Genomic DNA, 23,776 nt, shown 5'->3' with positions numbered 1-23,776 from the left:
TAACATGATCACTAATTTACTATGTCAACTGCTGAAATGTCCCTGAGCTCAACATTATTTTGCATGTATGTTACATGACAATTGCTCAGTCACACAGAACTTAAAACATTCCTGAAAGGAGGCACAAAGTCTAAGCTTTTAATCTCGTAAGGACTGGGATGCAAATAAAAAACAAAATTTGCAGAAAAACATGAATTTAAAAAGGTTGGTGATTGGTTGGACCGTGTTTGCATGGAAATGCAGCAGGATCTGGTAGTTGTTAATTTCAGCTAGCAGATTAAAGTCAGACCGGGCAGGTGGACTCTAACTGGTCAGGGTGTTACCATAGGAAATGTAGCAGGATTTAGCAGTCTCCGTAACTATTTTTCAATGAAAAAGGCACAATGTATGGACAAAGTCTTTTCACCTACTGTTCTGTGTACCCATTGCCCGAACATCAACTGCAGGGTGGCATGGTGGCTCAGTGGTTAGTGCTGCTCCCTCATATAAGGCAGGGACCCGGGTATAATCTCAACCTTGGGCAACTGTCTTTGTGGAATTTGTACATTCTCCCAGTGTCTGCATGGGTTTCCTCCAGGTGCTTTGGTTTCCTCCCATAGTCCAAAGATGTGCAGGCTAGGTCTACACACATGTTAAATTGTCCATAGTGCCCAGGGATGTGTGGGTTAGGTAGGTTAGCTATGGGAAATGCAGGGTTATAGGGATAGGGTCGGAGGTTGAGTCTGGGTGGGATGCTCCTTGGAGGATCGGTCTGGGCTTGATAGGCTGGATAGCCTCCTTCCTCACTACAGGGATTCCGTGACTCTAATTTACAGTAATGAGTTTCAAGGTTTTGTTCAATCTTTGTGACAAAGTTTCTTAAATACAGCTCTGTAAAGTCTGCTCTAATTATTAAGCTGTGCTCTCATGTTCTAACCTTTCCAATACATAGTTCCTCACTGTATCACCTTGTAAGAATGAGGATGTTGCAATAGCTGTATGCTATTTCCTATCCATCATATTTTAACATTACTCATAAATATCCCATGATATTGCCTTTGGTAAGTCATATTATAGGTTGTGTAAGGTACCATCCAATGCAGAAGACTACTCTCTTGCTAAAGTGAAAGTATTCCTTGAGGCCAGCAAAATCTATGAATGTGAAATAAAAAGTTACAATGCTGATTTACTCTTCCCCTTTGGAGTGGTAGCCTGTTAGGGATGAATACCATTTTGCCTCCTAACATTGAACATAGAACAGTTCAGCACAGGCCCTTTGGTTCTCAATGTTAATTCGGCCTTTTGTCCTACCCTAAGATCACAATAACCTACATAACCTTCATTGTACTATCATCCATGTGCCTATCCAAGAGTCACTTAAATGTAAGCAATGTATCTGACTCCACCACCGCCGGCAGTGCATTCCATGCATCCACCACTCTCTATGTGAAGAATCTACCTCTGATATCTCCCCTAAACCTCCCAGCAATCACCTTAAAATTATGACTCCTCATGATAGACATTTCCACAATGGGGAAAGAGTCTCTAGCTATCCACTCTATCTATGCCTCTCATCATCTTGAACACCTCTACCAAGTCACTTCTCATCCTTCTTTGCTCAAATGAGAAAAACCCTACCTCCCTCAACCTTACTTCATAAGACATGCCCTCCAGTCCTGGTAAATCTCCTCCACACCCTCTCGAAAGCTTCCACATCTTTTCTATAATGAGGCAACCAGAACTGAGCACAATATTCCAAGTTTGCTCTGTAGAGCTGCAGCATAACCTCAAGGCTCTTAAATTCAATGCCCCTGCTAATGAAAGCCAACACATCACATGACTTCTTCACGACCCTATCAACTTGAGTGGCAACTTTGAGGGATCTATGGACATGGGCCCTAAGATCCCTCTATGTCTCCAGACTGCCAAGAATCCTGCCTTTAATCCTGCATTCTGCATTCAAATTAGACTTTCCAAAGTGAAAGACCTCACACTTTTCCAGGTTGAACTTCATCTGCCATTTATCAGCTCAGTTCTGCATCCTGTCATTGTCCCGTTGCAACCTACAGCAGCCCTGCACACTATCCACAACTCCACCAACCTTGGTGTCATTGGCAAACTTACTGAACCACCCTTTCACTTCCTTATCCAAGTTGTTTATAAAAATTACAAACAGCCGAGGTCCTAGAACTGATCCTTGCAGATCAGTTGGGTTTGACAATCTGGTAGCTTCGATGTCACTTTCACAGAGACATGGTATTTATTTAGGTATTCCCATTGACATCCTTACATGGTCAAAATTTTCAATTTTCCTTGAAAGTCTGGTGAGAACTGGGCGGTGGAGATACAATCTATCTTTATTTAACCGTCACAATAATCTCTAACTCAGAAGGAACTAGTGCCTCAGCTATCATTTCAAATATTAGGAATACTGCATGACAAATACACTTATTAAGATTATATGTTCAGGGATATATACCTTTAATTGTACACTTTAAATATAAACAGATTGGGGTCAGGATTGCTAATGATTGTCTACTGGAAGTGTGACTAGAGATCTGAGGAGACCTTGGAGAAACAATTGTGTTTCAGTTTACATGTGTTGCTTGTAACACTGATGTTTCATGAGTCACAGTCTGAAAAGAACTAAACAAACAATATCAGTCAGCAAAAAATAATATAATTTGCAGAAGATCCTGGAGCTTGATGACCAGTAGTGTTCCACAGGGAACCCTTTCAAGTTTCACAACATCTTTCCTATAGGAAGGAGACCAGAATTGCACGCAATATTCTAAAATTGGCCTAATCAATGTCCTGTACAGCCACAACATGACCTCCCAACTCCTGTACTGAATACTCTAACTAATAAAGGAAAGCATACCAAACACCTCCTACACTATCCTATCTACCTGTGACTCCACTTTCAAGGAGCTATGAACCTGCACTCCAAGGTTTCTTTGTTCAGCAACACTCCCTAGGACCTTACCATTAAGTGTATAAGTCCTGCTAAGATTTGCTTTCCCAAAATGCAGCACCTCGCATTTATCTAAATTAAACTCCGTTGGCCACTTCTCAGCCCATTGGCCCATCTGATCAAGATTCTGTTGAAATCTAAGGTAACCTTCGTTGCTGTCCATTACACCTCCAATTTTGGTGTCATCTGCCAAACTTAGTAACTATACCTCTTTATGCTCATAGTCAAATCATTTATATAAATGATGAAAAGTAGTGGATCCAATACAGATCCATGTGATACTCCACTGGAATTCTTGAATTCTCACTCCATTCTCCCATTAAAACCTGCAATGTCGCTATGGTCATGTAGTGATTGGAGCCTAGAGAGTTTTGCCATGGGAAGTGCAAAGTGTTGTCATTGGGCTCTTTATGTGTGCACTTCTCAAAGAGAAAACAGCAGAGGAAGAGGAATGGGGATATCAACACCACAAAAAGTGCATAATTCAAATAGGAACTGAAAGGAGTTACAAACTATCGGAGAAATTGGACAGTAATGTTTTAGATTTGAAAGTGATGAATTGGTGCATATATATGGTACTGACACAAATACTTCTTCTCTTTACCTTGCAGCACTTATTTTATTTTTCTACCTTTGTTTATATTCTTGTCTGGCTGGAATGTTTTCTCTGTGCCTGTATGGCATGCTTACCACAATCAGTCCGTATACACCAAGATATCGCGACCGAGTCAACAATCCAGGTACTTAAACATGGGATGAACCTTACATTTCTCGGAGGGTGAGGGAGGTCCAACGAAAACTGAGGGTGCCGCTCGCTCTTGCCGCCACTCTCTCTGCACATCCAATTAAATGTCAGATAGCCAATTATTTGCTCTCCAGTGGGAAGAAGGCCAATCATTGGCTCAGAGGAAGCTGTCTCCTGATGATTAACCTTTCACTTGTTCCCTTGCTGAGGTTATCAGAACCAAGTGTCTCTCCACTGTTTTTAGATGCCACGATATAGTCAGCTCTTAAGACTTTGAGATAATATATTAAAAATATTACTGGACTTTTGTTCAACACACAGTGCAATATGAATCATGTCAGGATATAAATGCATAACTCTGTGAATCAGCACAGTTGACCAGAATGCCACGTGCAGAGGGATAATGCTGTGGTCACTGCTTTATTATTCATTGAAGGCCTCAACAAACATTTGAAAACTAGTCACTGAAATCACACAGAGACTGCCACATTCCTCACCAGAATCTGCCTATACATTTGACCAGGGTTCCCATGTTATGGCTTGTCTGTTGCCCCATGCAGGTTCATTTTACTTCTGGGCATGGGTTCATTGCTGATCACCTCCTTAATGTCCTGGGTGCACATGTTTGATTTGATTCAATAATGTCAATTAAACTAAGTGCTGTGAAAAGTTTTGTTTTGAGAGCAATACAGCAGATAATAATGTACAGAGACACAAAGATCATAGGGTGATTGAATAGAGCGAGGAATACAATGGTTGTAACCAATGCTTCTGGTGACTTCCTGCTGAAGTGGAGAGAAAATCTCACCTCCTTAGTAAAGATGCATCAGCTGAGAAACATTGAGGCACTGAACAGAGAAGGGCTCACCTCTTGACATTTATATTGGGGTATGGGCAATTTACCCTGAGTAAACAATCAAGCCCAAATTTAATTACTGAGTACCAAATCATAAGACATACAAGAGATTACAACGCGGGTGGAAGATGAGAGACTGTATTTCATCATCGCCAGAACGTCCAACCATTGACAGATCATCTTTAAGTCATTTGCAGATGCAATGTTCAATTATTTTCATCAATGTATTGAAATTTTAGTTTTTGTATACAGATCGACTCCTAAAGAAATGAAACCCTCAATTAGTTGAAGTGTAAATACACTATTGTATGGAACAGTCAAGATTAATGACAGATATCTGTTAGGTTTTGTCTTGATATTAGCTGCTGGGTGAAATTCTGGACTGCCAATAATCTTTCCATTTTTCCAGGTGTGACGATAAGACCATATATTGGTGGATTTACTATTGCATTCAACTCCTCAGAGGAAAGCACGTGGTCACATTATGTGAAAAGCCTACATCAATTTCTTGAATGTAAGTTTCTGCGTCTCTTCTTTAGCAGCAAAACCAATAAGCAATCATCTAAATTTAAAATTGCCAAACAAGTAACAGGGGCTGGATTTTCATGTTTGAGGTTGGAATCAGAGGTTAAGAATTTTCTTTACTCAATGATTCCACCTCTGTCCTAATAATACCCATCCCCCATAATGTGCAATTTGAGGAGGTGAGGATGATCTGAAGAAGGACCCAATGCATTCAGAAGCAGGTGCAAGGTGGCAATAGAGGCAGGTTAGTGCTGCAAGGACAAGATAGAAGGATTCTGGATTAGTGGTGCTGGAAGAGCACAGCAGTTCAGGCAGCATCCAAGTAGCTTCGAAATTGACGTTTCGGGCAAAAGCCCTTCATCAGGAATAATCAGGAATTATTCCTGATGAAGGGCTTTTGCCCGAAACGTCAATTTTGAAGCTACTTGGATGCTGCCTGAACTGCTGTGCTCTTCCAGCACCACTAATCCAGAATCTGGTTTCCAGCATCTGCAGTCATTGTTTTTACCAAGATAGAAGGATGCCTGCATCCTCTGGAACATCGGTCCTGTATTCAACATGGTTGCCAGGTTTGCTTCACTCTGCCTAATGACCACCTTGCTCATTCACATCTTCCATGCTGTTGCCATGCCCCATCATGCCACCCATGGCTTTTTTTAAATCTCCCATGCATCCTCCATACCCACTCTTCCAGAAACCACAGCTATGCCAAAGGGCTCTCACATTTGACATTGAAATCTTTTGAAGCAGCTGAACTAATATTTATTAATTAAAAAGATGCTGATTTGCCGTGTATTTCAAAGCAATTTTGGCATAGAGCTCGTGGGTTCTGGCCCTGGGGGATGCTAGAAGAGTGTTTCAAGGTCTCCAATAGTCTTTGGACTTTGAGTCAATCTGAAGATAAAAGCACACCGTCCAGATGAGATATTAAAGTCAGATTCTCAGCAATATTGATATTGTAAGAGCCATTTATTCACTGAATAGAGTACTTTGACAATTGTGAACATTCATAAAATGTTGGTCAATTTAATGGTCATTTACTATTTTAGGTTAGAGCAATTTGATCCATCATGGCTATAAAGCCATATTTAACTTTCCATACTGCAGTTAATTCTGAGAGCTGAAGTTGGCAGGATCTTCTAAAATTTGTCTGCTTAACATTTCCCAACTCAACAAGGTCCGTGGAGTCTTCCTGACATTGCAAATGTCCAGCTCCAAGTCTCCTAATTAAACAGACCCAACTGCAGGAAAATAGCAGGAGTCAGAAAATGTCCAACCCCTCAATGGAGTTTGCTGAGGGTGGAATTGCTGTAGGTGGCTCCTCAAGCACATCCTTATCACTGGGTCATAAAAATCCCACATTCTGGGTCTGGAGGCAGGAATCCATGAATCAGTCCCACATTTATGATTCCACCTTCGATCTGGGTGGAGTCATGAAAATGTGAGCATTTAGGAAAATGAATGGAAAATTGCCAATTTTGTAGCATTCTTAGGTTGAACATAAATAGTTTTGATTGAGGTTATAATCATTGCAGTCAGCTTTCTACACACTGTATCTGAAAATATTGACCATTGATGTAACATCGAGTCATAAAGTCATAGAGATGTACAGCATGGAACAGACCCTTTAGTCAACTTGTCCATGCTGACCAGATATCCCAACCAAATCTAGTCCCATCTGCCAGCATCTGGCCCATATTCCTTCAAACCTTTCCTATTCATATACCCATCCAGATGCCTTTTAAATGTTGCAATTGTACTAGCCTCGACCATTTCCTCTGGCACCTCATTCCATGCATGCACCACCTTCTGCGTGAAACATTTGCTCCTTAGGTCCCTTTTATATCTTTCCTCTCACACCCTAAACTGATGCCCTCTAGTCTGGACTCCCATATGCCAGGGAAAAGACCTTGTGGTTCTGTTCGCCGAGCTGGGAATTTGTGTTGCAGACATTTTGTCCCCTGTCTAGGTGACATCGTCAGTGCTTGGGAGCCTCCTGTGAAACGCTTCTGTGATGTTTCCTCTGGCATTTACACGGTGGCACAGTGGTTAGCACTGCTGCCTCACAGCGCCAGAGACCTGGGTTCAATTCCCGACTCAGGTGACTGACTATGTGGAGTTTGCACATTCTCCCCGTGTCTGCGTGGGTTTCCTCCGGGTGCTCCGGTTTCCTCCCACACTCCAAAGATTGCAGGTTAGGTGAATTGGTCATGCTAAATTGCCTGTAGTGTTAAGTAAAAGGGTAAATGTAGGGGAATGGGTGGGTTGCGCTTCGGCGGGTCAGTGTGGACTTGTTGGGCCAAAGGGCCTGTTTCCACACTGTAAGTAATCTAATCTAATCTAATCTAATCCAATTTATAGTGATTTGTACCTGCCGCTTCCGGTTGTCAGTTCCAGCTGTCCGCTGCAGTGGTCGGTATATTGGGTCCAGGTCGATGTGCTTATTGATTGAATCTGTGGATGAGTGCCATGCCTCGAGGAATTCCCTGGCTGTTCTCTGTTTGGCTTGTCCTTTAATAGTAGTGTTGTCCCAGTCGAACTCATGTTGCTTGTCATCTGAGTATGTGGCTACTAAGGATAGCTGGTCATGTCGTTTCGTGGCTAGTTGGTGTTCATGGATGCGGATCGTTAGCTGTCTTCCTGTTTGTCCTATGTAGTGTTTTGTGCAGTCCTTGCATGGGACTTTTGCATCCATGAACACCAACTGGCCACGAAATGACATGACCAGCTATCCTTAGTAGCCACACACTCAGATGACAAGCAACATGAGTTCGACTGGGACAACACTACTATTATAGGACAAGCCAAACAGAGAACAGCCAGGGAATTCCTAGAGGCATGGCACTCATCCACAGATTCAATCAATAAGCACATCGAACTGGACCCAATATACCAGCCAATGCAGCAGACAGCTGGAAGTGGCAGGTACAAATCACTATAAATGCTGGAGGAAACATCACAGAAACGCTTCACAGGAGGTTCCCAAGCACTGAGGATGTCACCTAGACAGGGGACGAAACGTCTGCAACACAAATTCCCAGCTCGGTGAACAGAACCACAACAATGAGCACCTGAGCTACAAATCTTCGCACAAACTTTGAAAAAACCTTGTTTACTTACCCTATTCATTTTATAAACCTCTATAAGGTCACCCACTCAGCCTCTGATGCTGTAGAGAAAACAGCCCCATCTTGTTAGGCCAAAGGGCCTGTTTCCACACTGTAGGTAATCTAATCTAGTCTAGTCTATATTTAACCTTTCCCTATTGAGCAAATCCTCCAACCTGGCAACAAACTTGTAAATCTTTACTGAACCCTTTCAAGTTTCACAACATCTTTCCGATAGGAAGGAGACCAGAATTGCACACAGTATTCCAAAAGTAGCCTAGCCAACATCTTGTACAGCTGCAACATGACCTCCTAACTCTTGTACTCAATATTCTGACCAATATACCCCACACCCCTCACTGTAACACACTGATATATCCCACACCCCTCACTGTAACACACTGATATATCCCTCACCCCTCACTGTAACACACTGATATATCCCACACCCCTCACTGTAACACACTGATATATCCCTCACCCCTCACTGTAACACACTGATATACACCACACCACTCACTGTAACACACTGATATACCCCACACCCCTCACTGTAACACACTGATATACCCCACACCCCTCACTCATTTGATTTTGCTTACTGCTGCAGTTTGCAGGAACTACTGACATCATTTTAAATTGAATTTACTGTTTGAACATGCCAGCGATTACAATAACATCCCATCAGAAATTGCTCCTGTACTTGGTAAGGAATCCCACATCTTTTTTGCAACCTATTGCAATGTGACTTAGTCATAGTCATTGTCATAGAGATGTACAGCATGGAAACAGACCCTTCGGTCCAACCTGTCCATGCCGACCAGATATCCCAACCCAATCTAGTTCCACCTGCCAGCACCTGGACAAAACCCCCCAAACCCTTCCTATTCATACACCCATCTAAATGCCTTTTAAATGTTGCAATTGTACCAGCCTCCACCACTTCCTCTGGTAGCTCATTTCATACATGTACCAGCCTCTGTGTGAAGAAGTTGCCCCGTAGGTCTCTTTTATATCTTTCCCCTTTCACCCTAAACCTATGCCCTCTAGTTCTGGACTCCCCGACACCAGGGAAATGACTTTGCCTATTTACCCTACCCATGCCCCCCATAATTTTGTAAACCGCTATAAGATCACCCCTCAGCCTCTGACACTCCAGGGAAAACAGCCCCAGCCTGTACAGCCTCTCCCTGTAGCTCAAATCCTCCAACCCTGGCAACCTCCTTGTAAATCTTTACTGAACTCTTTCAAGTTTCACAATGTCTTTCTGATAGAAAGGAGACCAGAATTGCATGCAATATTCCAATAGTGGCCTAACCAATGTCCTGTACAGCCGCAACATGACCTCCCAACTCCTGTACTCAATACTCTGACCAATAAAGGAAAGCATACCAAATGCCTTCTTCACTATCCTATCTACCTGCGACTCCACTTTCAAGGAGCTATGAACCTGCACTCCAAGGTCTCTTTGTTCAACAACGCTCCCTAGGACCTTGCCATTTAGTGTATAAGTCCTGCTAAGATTTGCTTTCCCAAAATGCAGCACCTCGCATTTATCTGAATTAAACTTCATCTGCCACTTCTCAGCCCATTGGCCCATCTGGTCAAGAACCTGTTATAATCTTCTTCTCGAAATGGAGAATAGTTTTTGAAAATATTTTGCAGTCATGGAAAGTGTTTTCTCTGCTGAGAAAAACTGGCCACTAAAAGTAAGGATAAGGTTTCCATCTTCCCACCAGACGAGAGAGCTGCTTTCTCATTCGAGAGAGATGACTAATGGTGGTTTAACCTGAGAGTTACGATGCCTCGAGTGAGGGTAGAAGTTGAGAAGGAGAATCCTTCATGGTAACCTCAGCCGGTGTGGGAACTGAATCCCACACTGTTGGTGTTACTTTGTATTGCAATCCAGCCCTCTGAATGCAAGGGAGGCAATGTCCTCTAGGAGTTATCACTGGTCTGTCGATCCAGAGACTCTGGTAAGATTCTGGAGACCCAGGTTTAAATCCTGCCATAGTAGATGGGGGTATTTGAATTTAAGAAATATCTGGAGTTAAGAGTCTAATGATGACCATGAATTAATTGCTAGGGGAAACACCCATCTGATTCACTAATGTCCTTTTATGGAAGGAAACTGCTGTCCTTACCTGGAATTGCCTGTATGTGACTCCAGGCCCAAAGTAATGTAGTTGACTCTTATCTGCCCGATGGGCAATAGAACATAGAACAGTATAGGCCTTTGGCCCTCAATGTTGTGCTGACCTTTTATCCTACTGTAAGATCAAAATAACCTACATACCCTTTATTTTACTATCATCCATGTGCCTATCCAAGAGTCACGTAAATGTAACCAATGTATCTGACTCTACTACCACTGCCAGCAGTGCATTCTATGCACCCAACCATTCTGTGTAAAGAACTGACCTCTGACATCTCACGGAAACCTTCCTCCAATCACCGTAAAATTATGCTCCCTCATGATAGCCATTTCCACTCTGGAAAAAGGTCTCTGGCTATCCACTCTATCTATGCCTCTCATCATCTTGTTCACCTCAATCAAGTCACCTCTCATCCTTCTTCGCTCCAATGAGAAAAACCCTAGCTCCCTCAACCTTTCTTCATAAGATATGCCCTCCAGTCCAGGCAGCATCCTGGTAAATCTCCTCTGCACCTTCTCTAACGCTTCTACATCCTTCCTATAATGAAGTGACCAGAACTGAACGCATTATTTCAAGTGTGTTCTAACCAGGGTTTTATAGAACTGCAGCATAACCTCACAGCTCTTAAACTCAATCCCCCTGCTAATGAAAGCCAACACACTATATGCCTTCTTAACAATCCTACTAACTTGGGTGGCAACTTTGAGGCACTTATGGACAGTAATGTTTACCCAGCCAGCAACACCCTCATTCTGTGAATGAATTTTAAAAATAATGTATGCCAGTGCTTTTTATTTACATAGATCACCTAATCTCACCCAGTTACTTATTGTTCTGCAGTCTCTTTTCTTCTTTTAATAATGAGGTGTCTTATTCCCTTTTTGAGAACAAGGAGGTACCACTTCAATACATTGCAGGTAGATAATTCCATGTAACAATTACTCTGCATACAATGACATTTTTGTAACCGATCTATCAATTCCTTTTATCTGTTATCTGAAACAAGCTGTTACTACTGTTGGCTTGTGTTTTTTGAAACTTTCTTTTTGTCTCTTACAGCCTACAATGACAGTATCCAGGCAGTTAAGAACATTCCATGTTCTCCTGGGCAATACTTCATTCAAAAGAAAGATGAAAGTGAAGAGCGGTTAGCTTGTCAGTTTAATCGGACCACGCTGAAAAACTGCTCTGGAATTGAAGATCCTACTTTTGGATACTCTGCAGGAAAACCCTGTATTTTTCTGAAGATGAATAGAGTATGTTGATGAATGAATCCGTCTCTACTTTCCCTGTCATTTATCACAACAGCAATGGTGTGGGGATGAGCAATGGGTGTTGGGAATGCTCTCTGCACATCCACCATCCATTTTGCATCAATTGTTAAAATTAGTTCAAATTGTTACATTTAGTGCTTTAGGCTTATGGAAGTAAGGGGTAATTATGCTAGACTACCTTCAACATATATAAGACATCTACAGATGAGACCCATTGGGAAAGCTAATGCTTTTGTCACACAGAATGTTCACTCACCATCCAATATGCAGATCCTAAGCATTCAGGTTGACATTGAATTGAGCATCTGATGTCATATGTTGTCTGGCACAAAGTTTGTCCACTTTTATTTTCCGTAATGTCAACTGCCTCTGGCCTTCTTGCAGTCCATTTGCCACTGCAACTTTCATATGTTTCCTTATTATTTCCAGACTCTATTACTCCTGTACTGTCTTTGGTGGGTCACTCGCCCTCCACTGCCACAATCCCCTCCCCTCCCCCCACCCCCCCACCCCCGTCCTCTTCAAACATAGCTCATTGAAATTCTGCTGTCTTTTTCAAGTTTTACTTGCACATCACTTGTGTCCTTTCTGAGACATTGTTGGCTCCCACACACTATGATTTAAAATTCTTACATGCATTTAAATCATGAATTTGCCCCTTTCCTTTGTTTGTAACCTTCTATTGCCTTACAGTTCCTCCTCTCGAATTCTCCTTTCTCGTGCCCCCTTGCTCACCTTCACCTCAGTATTGTTGGCCGTGCATTCAATCACCATGGTCCAACACTCAGGCATTCCTTCACTAAAAAGCTCTGTTTTTTCACTTCTATGTCTGCTTTAAAACGTATCCATCTTTTGACTTTTTACAACATCTCCTAATGTTTCCCTATATGGCTAGGCACCTGATCATCCTTATTTTCTGTGTCAACATTAAAGGTACTGTATAAGTTCAATAAATTGTTGTAAAGATTCTAGCCTATTTCCAGTAGTCGGAGTTTGGGCCAGTTTTATGTTCACAGAAGATTTATTGACATGTGGAAACAAATTTCAATAAATCTTGAAACTTTGATCTTCGCAGAAATTAACTGGGATCAAATATATGACTATTCTCTGGCACACACAATCTGTTGATTAAATTAAGAAAGAAGGAAGAATATATGTTTTCATGTGGCCTTTCCTGTCCTGAGGACATCTCAAGGTGCCTCCAATCAATGATTTACAGGAAGTACACGTTGTACAGGCAGGCACTGCAGCTAAACTGGCCATGGCAAAATCCCACAAACAGTGAGTTAAATAAGTGACCAGTTAACCTGTTTTGCTCTTGCTGGTTTTTAATAACAAAATGTTTCTGAGGACATGGAAAACACTCACAAGGCCGACATTCATTATTGCTGTGGTCCTAGCTGGTATTACTATAGGACAAGTTAGATACCAAACTGAAATGTGGCTTGATAGACCATATTTTGTTTTTTAAAAATTCTGTTGAGATGGTTTTGCACTGAAACACAAACAGGCAATGCTGTAGATTCATTTTTGTTTAAACAAAAGAAATTAAGATAGAATAGGGTAAACCAAAATTACTCTAATCTCATGTGTTTGAAAGAGCTTCAAATAACCCCTCCAGCATTCTAACCAAACATTTCTGGTCTGGAACTTTTAAACTAAACTCCTTACACTGAGGAATTTATTTTTAACAACTGTAGACTATCTTCCTTTCTTACACATCTGGCCTCACTAACAACTCAGCAGAACTTCACAAACTAAAACCAAAAAGTTGTTTTCCAAACTATTGGTGTTTCCCGAAAGGTCAAAACAAGATCTAGAATCTTCTATCTGAAAATGAATGCACCATACCATTTACTTTATTTGCTCATAATATCTCCCAATAGCCTCCAAAAATATTTCGCTCACACTATTTTTAAAAAGACACTGCCACATATTTAAAATTTAAATCATTAAACTCAATAGAAACAGAAAACCCATAAGCCACTAGTTCAAATAAAATTATCAAAAGTGAACCATACTAAATCAGTGCAGTCCAAATGTGGTTAGATAGGGAATGCCAGGACTTTGTCTAAGCGATGATAAAAGTATTATCTCTCCAAATCAGGATGATGTGAGATTTAGAAGGGAATTTGTTGGTGGTGGTATCTTCATGAATCTTTCAAATGGATGAAATTTTGGTGATTTGCCGATCTTGTGGGATAAATATTAGCCAGAACATAGGGAGAATGTTTCCACTTTTCTTGGAAAGGACGCATTTGATCATTTCTACTTACCACAGTAGACACTGGGTTTAATGTCTCCAGGAATATAGCAATCGCATAATTCAGTGAAGCATTTGTCCAGATTATGTATAGTTCTTTAGACTGGGGCTTTGAACTCATTGTCTCTGACTCAGAGTCAGTGTTACCAGAGATCAAAATTGCACTTAAACAATTATCAACTCATTCTCAGAATTTATTCAGTGTCTCTACCCTAAATACAAATAAATAGATGGTGACATCTTGAAAAATGTCCATATTACAGAGGAGGAAGTGCTGGATGTCTTGAAACACATAAAAGTGGGTAACTCCTCAGGTCCTGATCAGGTGTACCCTAGAACTCTGTGGGAAGCTAGGGAAGTGATTGCTAGGCCCCTTGCTGAGATATTTCTATCTTCGATGGTCACAACTGAGGTGCCGGAAGACTGGAGGTTGGCAAATGTGGTGCCACTATTTAAGAAGTGTGGTAAGGACATTTCAGGGAACTATAAACCAATGAGTTTGACATCAGTGGGGGGAGTTGTTGGAGGGAATCCTGAGGGACAGGCTGTGCAAGCATTTGGAAAGGCAAGGACTGATTAGGGATAGTCAACATGATTTTGTGCGTAGGAAATCATGTCTCATAAACTTGATTCAGTTTTTTGAAGGAGTAACAAAGAGGATTGATGAGGGCAGAGCAGTGGACGTGATCTAAATGGACTTCAGTGAGGCATTTAACAAGGTTCCCCATGGGAGACTGATTAGCAAGGTTAGATCTCCTGGAGTACAGGGAGATCTAGGCATTTGGATACAGAACTGGCTCAAAGGTAGAAGAAAGAGGGTGATGGTGGTGGAGGGTTGTTTTTCAGACTGGAGGCCTGTGACCAGTGGAGTGCCACAAGGATTGGTGCTGGGTCCACTACTTTTCATCATTTATATAATTGATTTGGATGTGGGCATAAGAGGTATAGTTAGCAAGTTTGCACATGACACCAAAATTGGAAGTGTTGTGGACAGTGAAGAAGGTTACCTCAGATTACAATGAGATCTTGATCAGATGGGCCAGTGGCTGAGAAGTGGCAGGTGGAGTTTAATTCAGATAAATGCAAGGTGCTGCATTTTGGGAAAGCAAATCAGAGCAGGATGTAGACACTTAAAGGTAAGGTCCTAAGAAGTGTTGCTGAACAAAGAGACCTTGGAGTGCGGTTCATAGTTCCTTGAAAGTAGATGGCAGGTCGACAGGATAGTTTAGGATGTGTTTGGTATGCTTTCCTTTATTGTTCAGAGTATTGAGTACAGAAGTTGGGAGATCATTGGTTAGAGCTGAAAATGTGTTGCTGGAAAAGCGCAGCAGGTCAGGCAGCGTCCAAGGAACAAGAGAATCGGCATTTCGGGCATAAGCCCTTCTTCAGGATTCCTGAAGAAGGGCTTATGCCCGAAACGTCGATTCTCCTGTTCCTTGGATGCTGCCTGACCTGCTGCGCTTTTCCAGCGACACATTTACAGCTCTGATCTCCAGTATCTGCAGTCCTCACTTTCTCCTATGTCATTGGTTCGGCCAGTTTTGGAATATTGTGTGCAGTTCTGGTCTCCTTGCTATTGTAAGGATGTTGTGAAGCTTGAAAGAGTTCAGAAAAGATTTAGGAAGATTTAGTAGATTCAGTAGCCAAGGTTGCAGGATTTGAGCTATCGGGAGAGGTTGAATAGGCTGGGGCTGTTTTCTGTGGAGCGTTACAGACTGAGGGGTGACCTTATAGAGGTTTATGAAATCATGAGATAGGATAAATAGACAAGGTCTTTCCCCTGGGGTGGGGGAGTCCAGAACTAGAGGGCATAGGTTTAGAGTGAGAGGGGAAAGATATAAAACAGACCGAAGGAGCAAACTTTTCACACAGAGGGTGGTACATGTATGGAATGGGCTGCCAGAAGAAGTGGTGGAGGCTGGTACAATTGCAACATTTAAAAGGCAACGGAATAGGTGTTTGAATAGGAAGGGTTTGGAGGGATATGGGCCGGGTGCTGGGAGGTGGAACTAGATTGGTTTGGGATATCTAGTTGGCATGGTCTGTTTCTGTGCTGTACATCTCTATGACTCTATAACTATTACTTCAATCTCTACATTACGACACTGCTTATCAGTTCCATCTGGAATTAAATAATAAGTACTGTACATCATTGCAATATGTTCTGTCATGCAATTGCATTATTTTATTTATTAAGATTAGATTCCCTACAGCGTGGAAACAGGCCCTTCGGCCCAACAAGTCCACACCGACCCTCCAAAGAATAACCCACGCAGACACGGGGAGAATGTGCAAACTCCACACAGACAGTCGCCCGAGGCTGGAATCGAACCTGGCACCCTGGTGCTGTGAGGCAACAGTGCTAACCACTGAGCCACTGTGCTACCCTTCTATTTTCAGTACATCTACCATTGTCCAGGAGATTGTGATGACCTGTTACTGTAGTTGCCACTAGCACACTAAAATTGGCCATTAAAATTCAGGTTATTTTATCAAAGTCTTTAGTGACTTTTTTTCTGCATCCATCTAAGGAAATGCCTTTGCTTGATGAAGTAAGTCTACAGAGGCTGGTATCCCATCACTAGGTCACCCTTCATTTAGCTGTGAACAGTCCTAGACTTTAGTACTGCCTCATTCAGATTCAGTTGTCAGCGTGTCAGTATCTCTGATATGGTCCCTTTTTATTTGCCAGCCAGGGGTCCCTGATCAGACCAGATTAACTCCCCCGATCGGGGAACTCATATTTGATGACGTCCATCTGGCTGATCTCTTTCCAATCACTACAGCTAGTGCCTATCTTGGGATCAGATCACAACGTGATAAACCTGCATATTAGTACTGATTAGGTCCAGAGACTAACTCGGGCTAAATTATTTCTTTTAATTAATTCTATAGTAATTGGCATGAAGAACCTTCTAAGTTTGTATCAAAGTTTTTAATGAGACTTTGAGTTTGCACGAAGGAAGATGTAGCCTACAGAGGAAACTGTCATTCTTATTCACTTTAGCATATGAAATTAATATTCATGAGCCATATGGCACTATCTGCTTCTTTTTTTATAGATAATTGGCTATCTGCCCGGTAAAGGTACAACACCATATGTAACCTGCGAATTCCTGGTAAGTGACATCAATGTCTAAAGTAAATTGTTATGGACTCAGCCAGACCATTCAAAACATCCCTAAGCAGGCAGCCAGACCATAACTTTGCAATTTGTTTCGGTAAGTGTACAGTGAAAATTACCTGGGTTAAGTTAGTGAGGTTGACTACCGGGTTTAAAACAAACAAAATTACACAATGAAATACAAAGAACAGAATAAAGAACCCCTATGGACCTCAGTGTATCCAAACTAGACTTAAGTATGCTGTTCCGAATATACACAACAGTCCCAGTAAGCAAACCCCCTTTAAAACACAGTACAATAATGGTCAGATGCTGACAGGTTGAAGTTAGAGGCACAGAAGAGAGAATTTCCACACAACTCACTGTTGAACTTTTGACCAGTTCTGGGCTGAATTAAACTGCTTAGCTCAGCTGACCGCTCCCCTTTCATTATACAGGTCACATTAAAACATGAGCACTTTGGCCTCATCCATTTACATACCAACAAAAGGCCTCTCAAAATCATTTTCATCTCTGTTCCAAACCAGTCTGATCGGAGCCCAACCTGCTTTATTGCCCCTCTGAAAAAAATCAAGGACAGAGCCTCCTTGAGCCAAGGAACAGCTTTTAGTAAACAAAAGGACTAGCTTTGAGACAAAACCATGTGTTGAAATACCTCACCTTGAGTTAAAATACAATTGTTAATTTTGAGTTCCATAGTGACACATAGATGCTGGTTAACACATGGTTCAAAGTCAAAGCAAAGGACTGAAGCTGCACGGACTGCTCAGCATTGACCTCGGCATTAGAAAGGATACCGACAAACCCAACCCTGTCAATATTGCTGCACCTGTACTTCTGCTGGGTCAGTATTTTAGAGTTCCTTTCTTACAGCACTGTGGGTATAGCTTCACCTCAAAAAAAAACTGCAGTAGTTCAAGAAGGTAGCACAACTTTGCTTTCTCAAGTACAATAAATGCTGGCCCAATGAATGATACAAATGTCCCATGAATGAGTAAAAATAGTTCAACGATGTTCAAAGATATTACATGGTGATGTCTTAATCTGGTAGGCTATTCAAATAATGCTGTCAATTAATGTTGTAAAAATGCTTTGTAGAAATAGATGGAAACTGGGAAAAATCATTCCAATTTTGATCCTTGTAGCCAGCAAGGAGATCAGGGATTTTTAGGTCAACACTTTAGATCTGATTTGAATCAAGGCCCCAAGAGACAGTGCACCAAGCCACAACTACAATCATTACCATTCCATATCTATTATTTTAATAACTTAGAAAGTATTATGAATATAGGTTTATCATATTATAGTGAATGTAAATATAGCACATGTATTTCATACTGTGCTTCAAGTAATAAAGGTTTGTAGAAATACAGCATAAACCTTTGAATTTACTTCTCAATAACTGAAATAATCTCTTTAACTATTACTATTGTGCCCATTATTGAAGACAGGCAGAGAGCCATTATGGCACAGAACAACGCCATTCTGTCCATTGAGTTCATATAAAATGGTCAACACATTTTTATAAAATGATAAACATTTAAAATGATCAACACACCAAAAGAAATATACTGGCAGCTTCAAGTTTGTTTGTTTACCCAACATAAAATCGCTTCTTAAGCAGGAGGAGCAAGTGACCAACTTTCCCAAAGTTTTAGTATCTGAAAGAAAAGTTAACATTTTAGACAAAGAGCGTTTTAACACTAACAACCTCTCAGTCTTGTTTAAATATTGCATCTTTATCTGTTTTTCTAAAATAACCAATAACCTCTGGTTTTAAAATGCAATGCTTGTGAAAGAGTTCTGAGTTCTACGCGTTGGCAGGTAGCTGAAGCCGAAAATACAGCATGTTGCTATTTTTACATGGATTTACTGTTCTGAGGAATACTTTTTTTAAAGCTTCCGCAACTGTGCCAAATTGCAAGCATAATGCTGATGTATTGACATGCTTTAGCTGGGTTTGAGTCTGTTGAGAGCTTCATAAATCCTCTACATTGTGCTTCATTCTTTTTATTGTTGCTTTGGTATTTTATTGTTGGTTCATTTGTCCAGAGAGATGAGCTGATGCAATAGGTTAGCACACTGCCTTTAAATTCTGGAAGCTGAGTTTGAATGCAGTGCAAACTAATTGGATGAAAATCTCCTCACCCTTTGCATCTTGATGTTGTTTTGGGAGCTTTTAGCTTGGACAGTCTCAAGTTGATGCCAAGTTGGCATGGTCTTACAACACAAAACTGTTCAAAATAAATGATAAACAGTCAGCTAACTAGGAAGGGAAACTGGGGAGGCTGCACAGGATGTGGAAAAATTCTGACTGTGCCCACTATTCTGTAATGGTGGGCTTAAGGTACAGAGCTAATGAAGAATAAAGGTAAGATTTTCTCTGAACTTAGCTCCTGTATTCCTGATTGGGAACACATGGTGGTAGGTAGTGATAGTAGTAAGTGCCCAAAATAGAAAAGCATGCAAACTTACAACCTGAAAAAGCTCACAATAAGCTTCCTTCTACTATATTAGTACATCATAGCTACCGAAGCTTTAGGAACCTCTGCATGAGTTGGTTAATTCTAGTCAATGGTCTTCAGGAATAAGCCGTTCTCTTAGGTGTGACGATCTGAAATATGAGCAAATGATCAATATTCAAAATATGCATGTTTTTGTGCCTCTATTGACCTGTAAATTCTATGAGTAGTTCACTTGGTATCTTGGTGTATCTCTGCCTGGAGGAAAGGTGGAAACAGCTGTGTATTAGCCTCTGCTGAAATGACATGGAAAAGCAGCTGAAGATCAGGGCCATTATCTCTAATGCTTCACTATTTATTTGTCTATTATTCAGACAGACAAAGTTAATTTAAATACTTAAAATACTTAAAAATAATTCCATTCTTCAATTTGTTATTTATATAAATGATTTGGATGTGATCATAGGTGGTATAGTTAGTAAGTTTGCAGATGACACCAAAATTGGAGGTGTAGTGGACAGTGAAGAAGGTTACCTCAGAGTATAACGGGCTCTTAATCGGATAGACCAGTGGGCTGAGGAGTGGCAGATGGAGTTTAATTTAGATTAATGTGAGGTTCTGCATTTTGGGAAAGCAAGATGTAGACGCTTAATCATAGAATCAAAGAGTCTCTACAGTGTGGAAATAGGCCCTTAGGCCCAACAAGTCCATACCGACCCTCCAAAGAGTAACCCACCCATTCACCCTATATATTTACCCTGACTAATGCACCTAACCTACATATCCCTGAACACTATGGGCAATGTAGCACGTCTAATTCACCTAACCTGCACATCTTTGGATGGTAAATTCCTGGGCACTGTTGCTGAAATAAAGAGACCTTGGAGTGCAGGTTCATAGTTCTTTGAAAGTAGAGTGGCAGGTTGATAGGATAGTGAAGGCAGTGTTTGGTGTGCTTTCCTTTGTTGGTCAGAGCATTGGGTATAGGAGTTGGGAGGTCATGTTACAGGACATTGGTTAGGCCACTTTTAGAATATTGCATGCGATTCTGGTTTTCCTGTTGGAAGGATTTTGTGAAATTTGAAAGGTTCAGAAAAGATTTACAAGGATGTTGCCAGGATTGAAGGATTTGAGCTATAGGGAGAGGGTGAATAGGCCGGGCTGTTGTCCCTGGAGCGTCAGCGGCTGAGGGGTGACCTTATAGAGGTTTATAAAATCATGAGGGACATGGATAAGATAAATAGACAAAGTTTTTTCCCTGGGGTGATGGGAGTCCAGAACTAGAGGGCATAGGTTTAGGGTGAGAGGGGAAAGGTATAAAAAGGACCTAAGGAGCAACTTTTTCACACAGAGAGGGTGGTGCATGTATGGAATGAGCTGCCAGGAAGTGGTGGAGGGTGGTACAATTGTACATTTAAAAGGTATCTGGATGGGTATTTAAATAGGAAGGGTTTAGAGGGATATGGACCAAGTGGCAGCATGGTGTCTTAGTGGTTAGCACTGCTACCCCACAGCACCAGGGTCCCAGGTTCGATTCCAGCCTTGGGTGACTGTCCGTGTGGAGTTTGCACTTTCTCCCCGTGTCTGCGTGGGTTTCCTCTGGGTGCTCCAGTTTCCTCCCACAATCCAAAAATGTGCAGGTCAAGTGAATTGGCCATGCTAAATTGCCCATAGTGTTAGGTGCATTAGTCAGAGGGAAATGGGTCTGGGTGGGTTACTCTTCGGAGGGTCAGTGTGGACTTGTTGGGCCGAAGGGCCTGATTCCATGCTGTAGGGAATCGGACTGTCTGTGTGGAGTTTGCACATTCTCCCCGTGTCTGCGTGGGTTTCCTCCAGGTGCTCCGGTTTCCTCCCACAATCCAAAGATGTGCAGGTTAGGTGAATTGGCCATGCTAAATTGCCCATAATGTTAGTTGAAGGGGTAAATGTAGGGGAATGGGTCTGAGTGGGTTGCATTTCGCCGGGTCGGTGTGGACTTGTTGGGCCAAAGGACCTGTTGCCACACTGTAAGTAATCTAATTTAATAGAGTAATCTAATCTAACCTAAAGTGCTGGCAAATGGGACTAGATTAGATTAGGATGTTTGGTCAGCATGGATGAGTTGAACCGAAGGATCTGTTTCCATGCTGTACAAATCTATGACTCAAAATGGTGAGTAGCTTTTAATACTTTTTTTTTCTATGTTAATTAATTTAAAACCCAGCACTCAAAGATGAACATTTGGAAAAAGATTGTCCTTATGGATGGTTACAGTAAAGAAAAAGTCATCATTTATCAACCTCAATTGCAGACCATTTCAAACAAAAATGAAATCAAAATGTCTCAATATTACAAGGCAAATGCTTAAACATATGAGAGTTCTACTCAGTCTTTTACATGGTGTGGAATGTATAATTTCTATGTACAGTAGAAATGGCTTAGATGTTCTATCCAGAAATGGCTACTGTCCATCTATGTAACAAAATGGTACGAGCTGGAGAAACCTAACTATTTAAGTACTGGATGGAGCACGGGAAGGGGAATTTTCAGCCTCGCAAACCCTGTTCTGTCTGATCCTGGCTGAACTGTATTGTCACGTAGTTTAAACATCAATTGAGCAAATTAATAAAAATCCCAGTCGGGAACCCTTCAAAGATTCCAGTCTGCCTAGCTATTTGAGAACATGATGCTCCCAGTCTAAGTCATTTCTTTACTTAAGGTAACTACTCTATTTTGATGTACATTTGTGAAAGAAAATCTTCACACCTCTTTGGAAATGTCACTATAAGTACAGGTTGTTCTTCTATAACGTGCGTTTTGTTAGCACGAATTTGCTATAACACGATTGATGAATTGGAGACACTGTTTCTAAAGCACAAAGTTTTGAAGCATGTATTGGTTATAATTGGATTTTGGCCCCATTAGTTTAAATGGTGCTGACGTAGTGCAATTTTCTTTGAACACGGGATTGTACGAGAATGGAATTACCGCGTTATGGCAGAAATGACTCTATACTCTGATTCCTTTCAGAAAGAAAAGAAGACCAGTGCCACAATTCACTTCTATCCAAATAATGGAACCTTTGATCTCACATACTTTCCTTATTATGGAAAACTGATACATGTAAGTGGGTTAAAATCTTCTGAATTCAGAAGCTGATATTCAATGTTGTTTTCTTCCTCTTGAAATGAATGATTGATCATAATATTTACTGCTTTTTGACATTCCTCCTTTAACCCAATGTTAACATTCTAGGTTTTGACAAAGGATGATAAGAACATAAGAAATAGGATCAGAAGTAGGCCGTCTGGCCTCTTGAGCTAACCCTGCCATTCAATAAGATCATGGTTGATCTATTCATAGACTCAGCTCCACTTAATTCCTTTTACTGTTCAAAAATCTGTTATCGTTTATTGGCCTATATTACATAGAACTTGAGGTATGAAAATAAGTCTTCATGAAATTATAGGACCAAAGATATAGGAGCTGAATTAGGCCTATATTAGGCCTGAATTAGGGTCCATCGAGTCTGCTCTGTCATTCAATCCCGGTTGATATGTTTCTCAATCCCATTCTCCTGGCTGCTCCCTGTAACCTTTGATTCCCTTGCTAATCAAGAATTATGCAGGGCCATGGTGAATCCATACATAGAGTATTTTATACAGTTTGGGGTCAGTTTACCTAAGGGAAGATTTATTAGCATTACATTCAGTTCACCAGAGGTTCAATAAACTAATGCCTGGAATGAGGGACTTATCCTATGAGGAAAGATTGAATAAAATGGGCCTATACTTTTGTTGAAGTTTACAAGTAGGAAAGGTGATCTAATTGAAAAAGTAAGAAAAAGCCTTTTGTTTACTCTTTTAATTGATTTGTACATCATTGGAATAGCCAGCATTGGTTGCCCATACCTAGACTGCTTGCTTAGAGGCATGTAAGAGTTAACCCTAAACTTATCTCCACCTGACAGACCAGATTTACAAGGTAAAAACAATGACTGCAGATGCTGAAAACCAAATACTGGATTAGTGGTGCTGGAAGAGCACAGCAGTTCAGGCAGCATCCAACGAGCAGCGAAATCGACGTTTCGGGCAAAAGCCCTTCATCAGGAATAAAGGCAGTGAGCCTGAAGCATGAAGAGATAAGCTAGAGGAGGGTGGGGGTGGGGAGAGAGTAGCATAGAGTACAATGGGTGAGTGGGGGAGGAGATGAAGGTGATAGGTCAAGGAGGAGAGGGTGGAGTGGATAGGTGGAAAAGAAGATAGGCAGGTCGGACAAGTCCGGACAAGTCAAGGAGACAGTTACTGAGTTGGAAGTTTGAAACTAGGATGA

At 41.3% G+C, this 23,776-nt stretch overlaps 1 protein-coding gene across 1 annotated transcript in view; it reads left to right on the top strand.

Annotated features, from left to right (window-relative positions):
* Window positions 1-23,776, top strand: part of atp1b4 (ATPase Na+/K+ transporting subunit beta 4) — a 74,135-nt gene that overhangs the window by 40,932 nt on the left and 9,427 nt on the right. The window contains exons 4-8 of the mRNA XM_072595499.1: window positions 3,565-3,693; window positions 4,964-5,068; window positions 11,402-11,598; window positions 16,942-16,998; window positions 22,475-22,567. Coding sequence (XP_072451600.1) covers window positions 3,565-3,693; window positions 4,964-5,068; window positions 11,402-11,598; window positions 16,942-16,998; window positions 22,475-22,567 — 581 coding nt within the window. The remainder of the gene's footprint in view (window positions 1-3,564; window positions 3,694-4,963; window positions 5,069-11,401; window positions 11,599-16,941; window positions 16,999-22,474; window positions 22,568-23,776) is intronic.

Source organism: Chiloscyllium punctatum, chromosome 25, assembly GCF_047496795.1.
Source record: "Chiloscyllium punctatum isolate Juve2018m chromosome 25, sChiPun1.3, whole genome shotgun sequence".
Classification (NCBI taxonomy): domain Eukaryota; kingdom Metazoa; phylum Chordata; class Chondrichthyes; order Orectolobiformes; family Hemiscylliidae; genus Chiloscyllium; species Chiloscyllium punctatum.
Note: the sequence above shows the minus strand (reverse complement) of the source record. Positions and strands in the feature narration are given on the sequence as shown.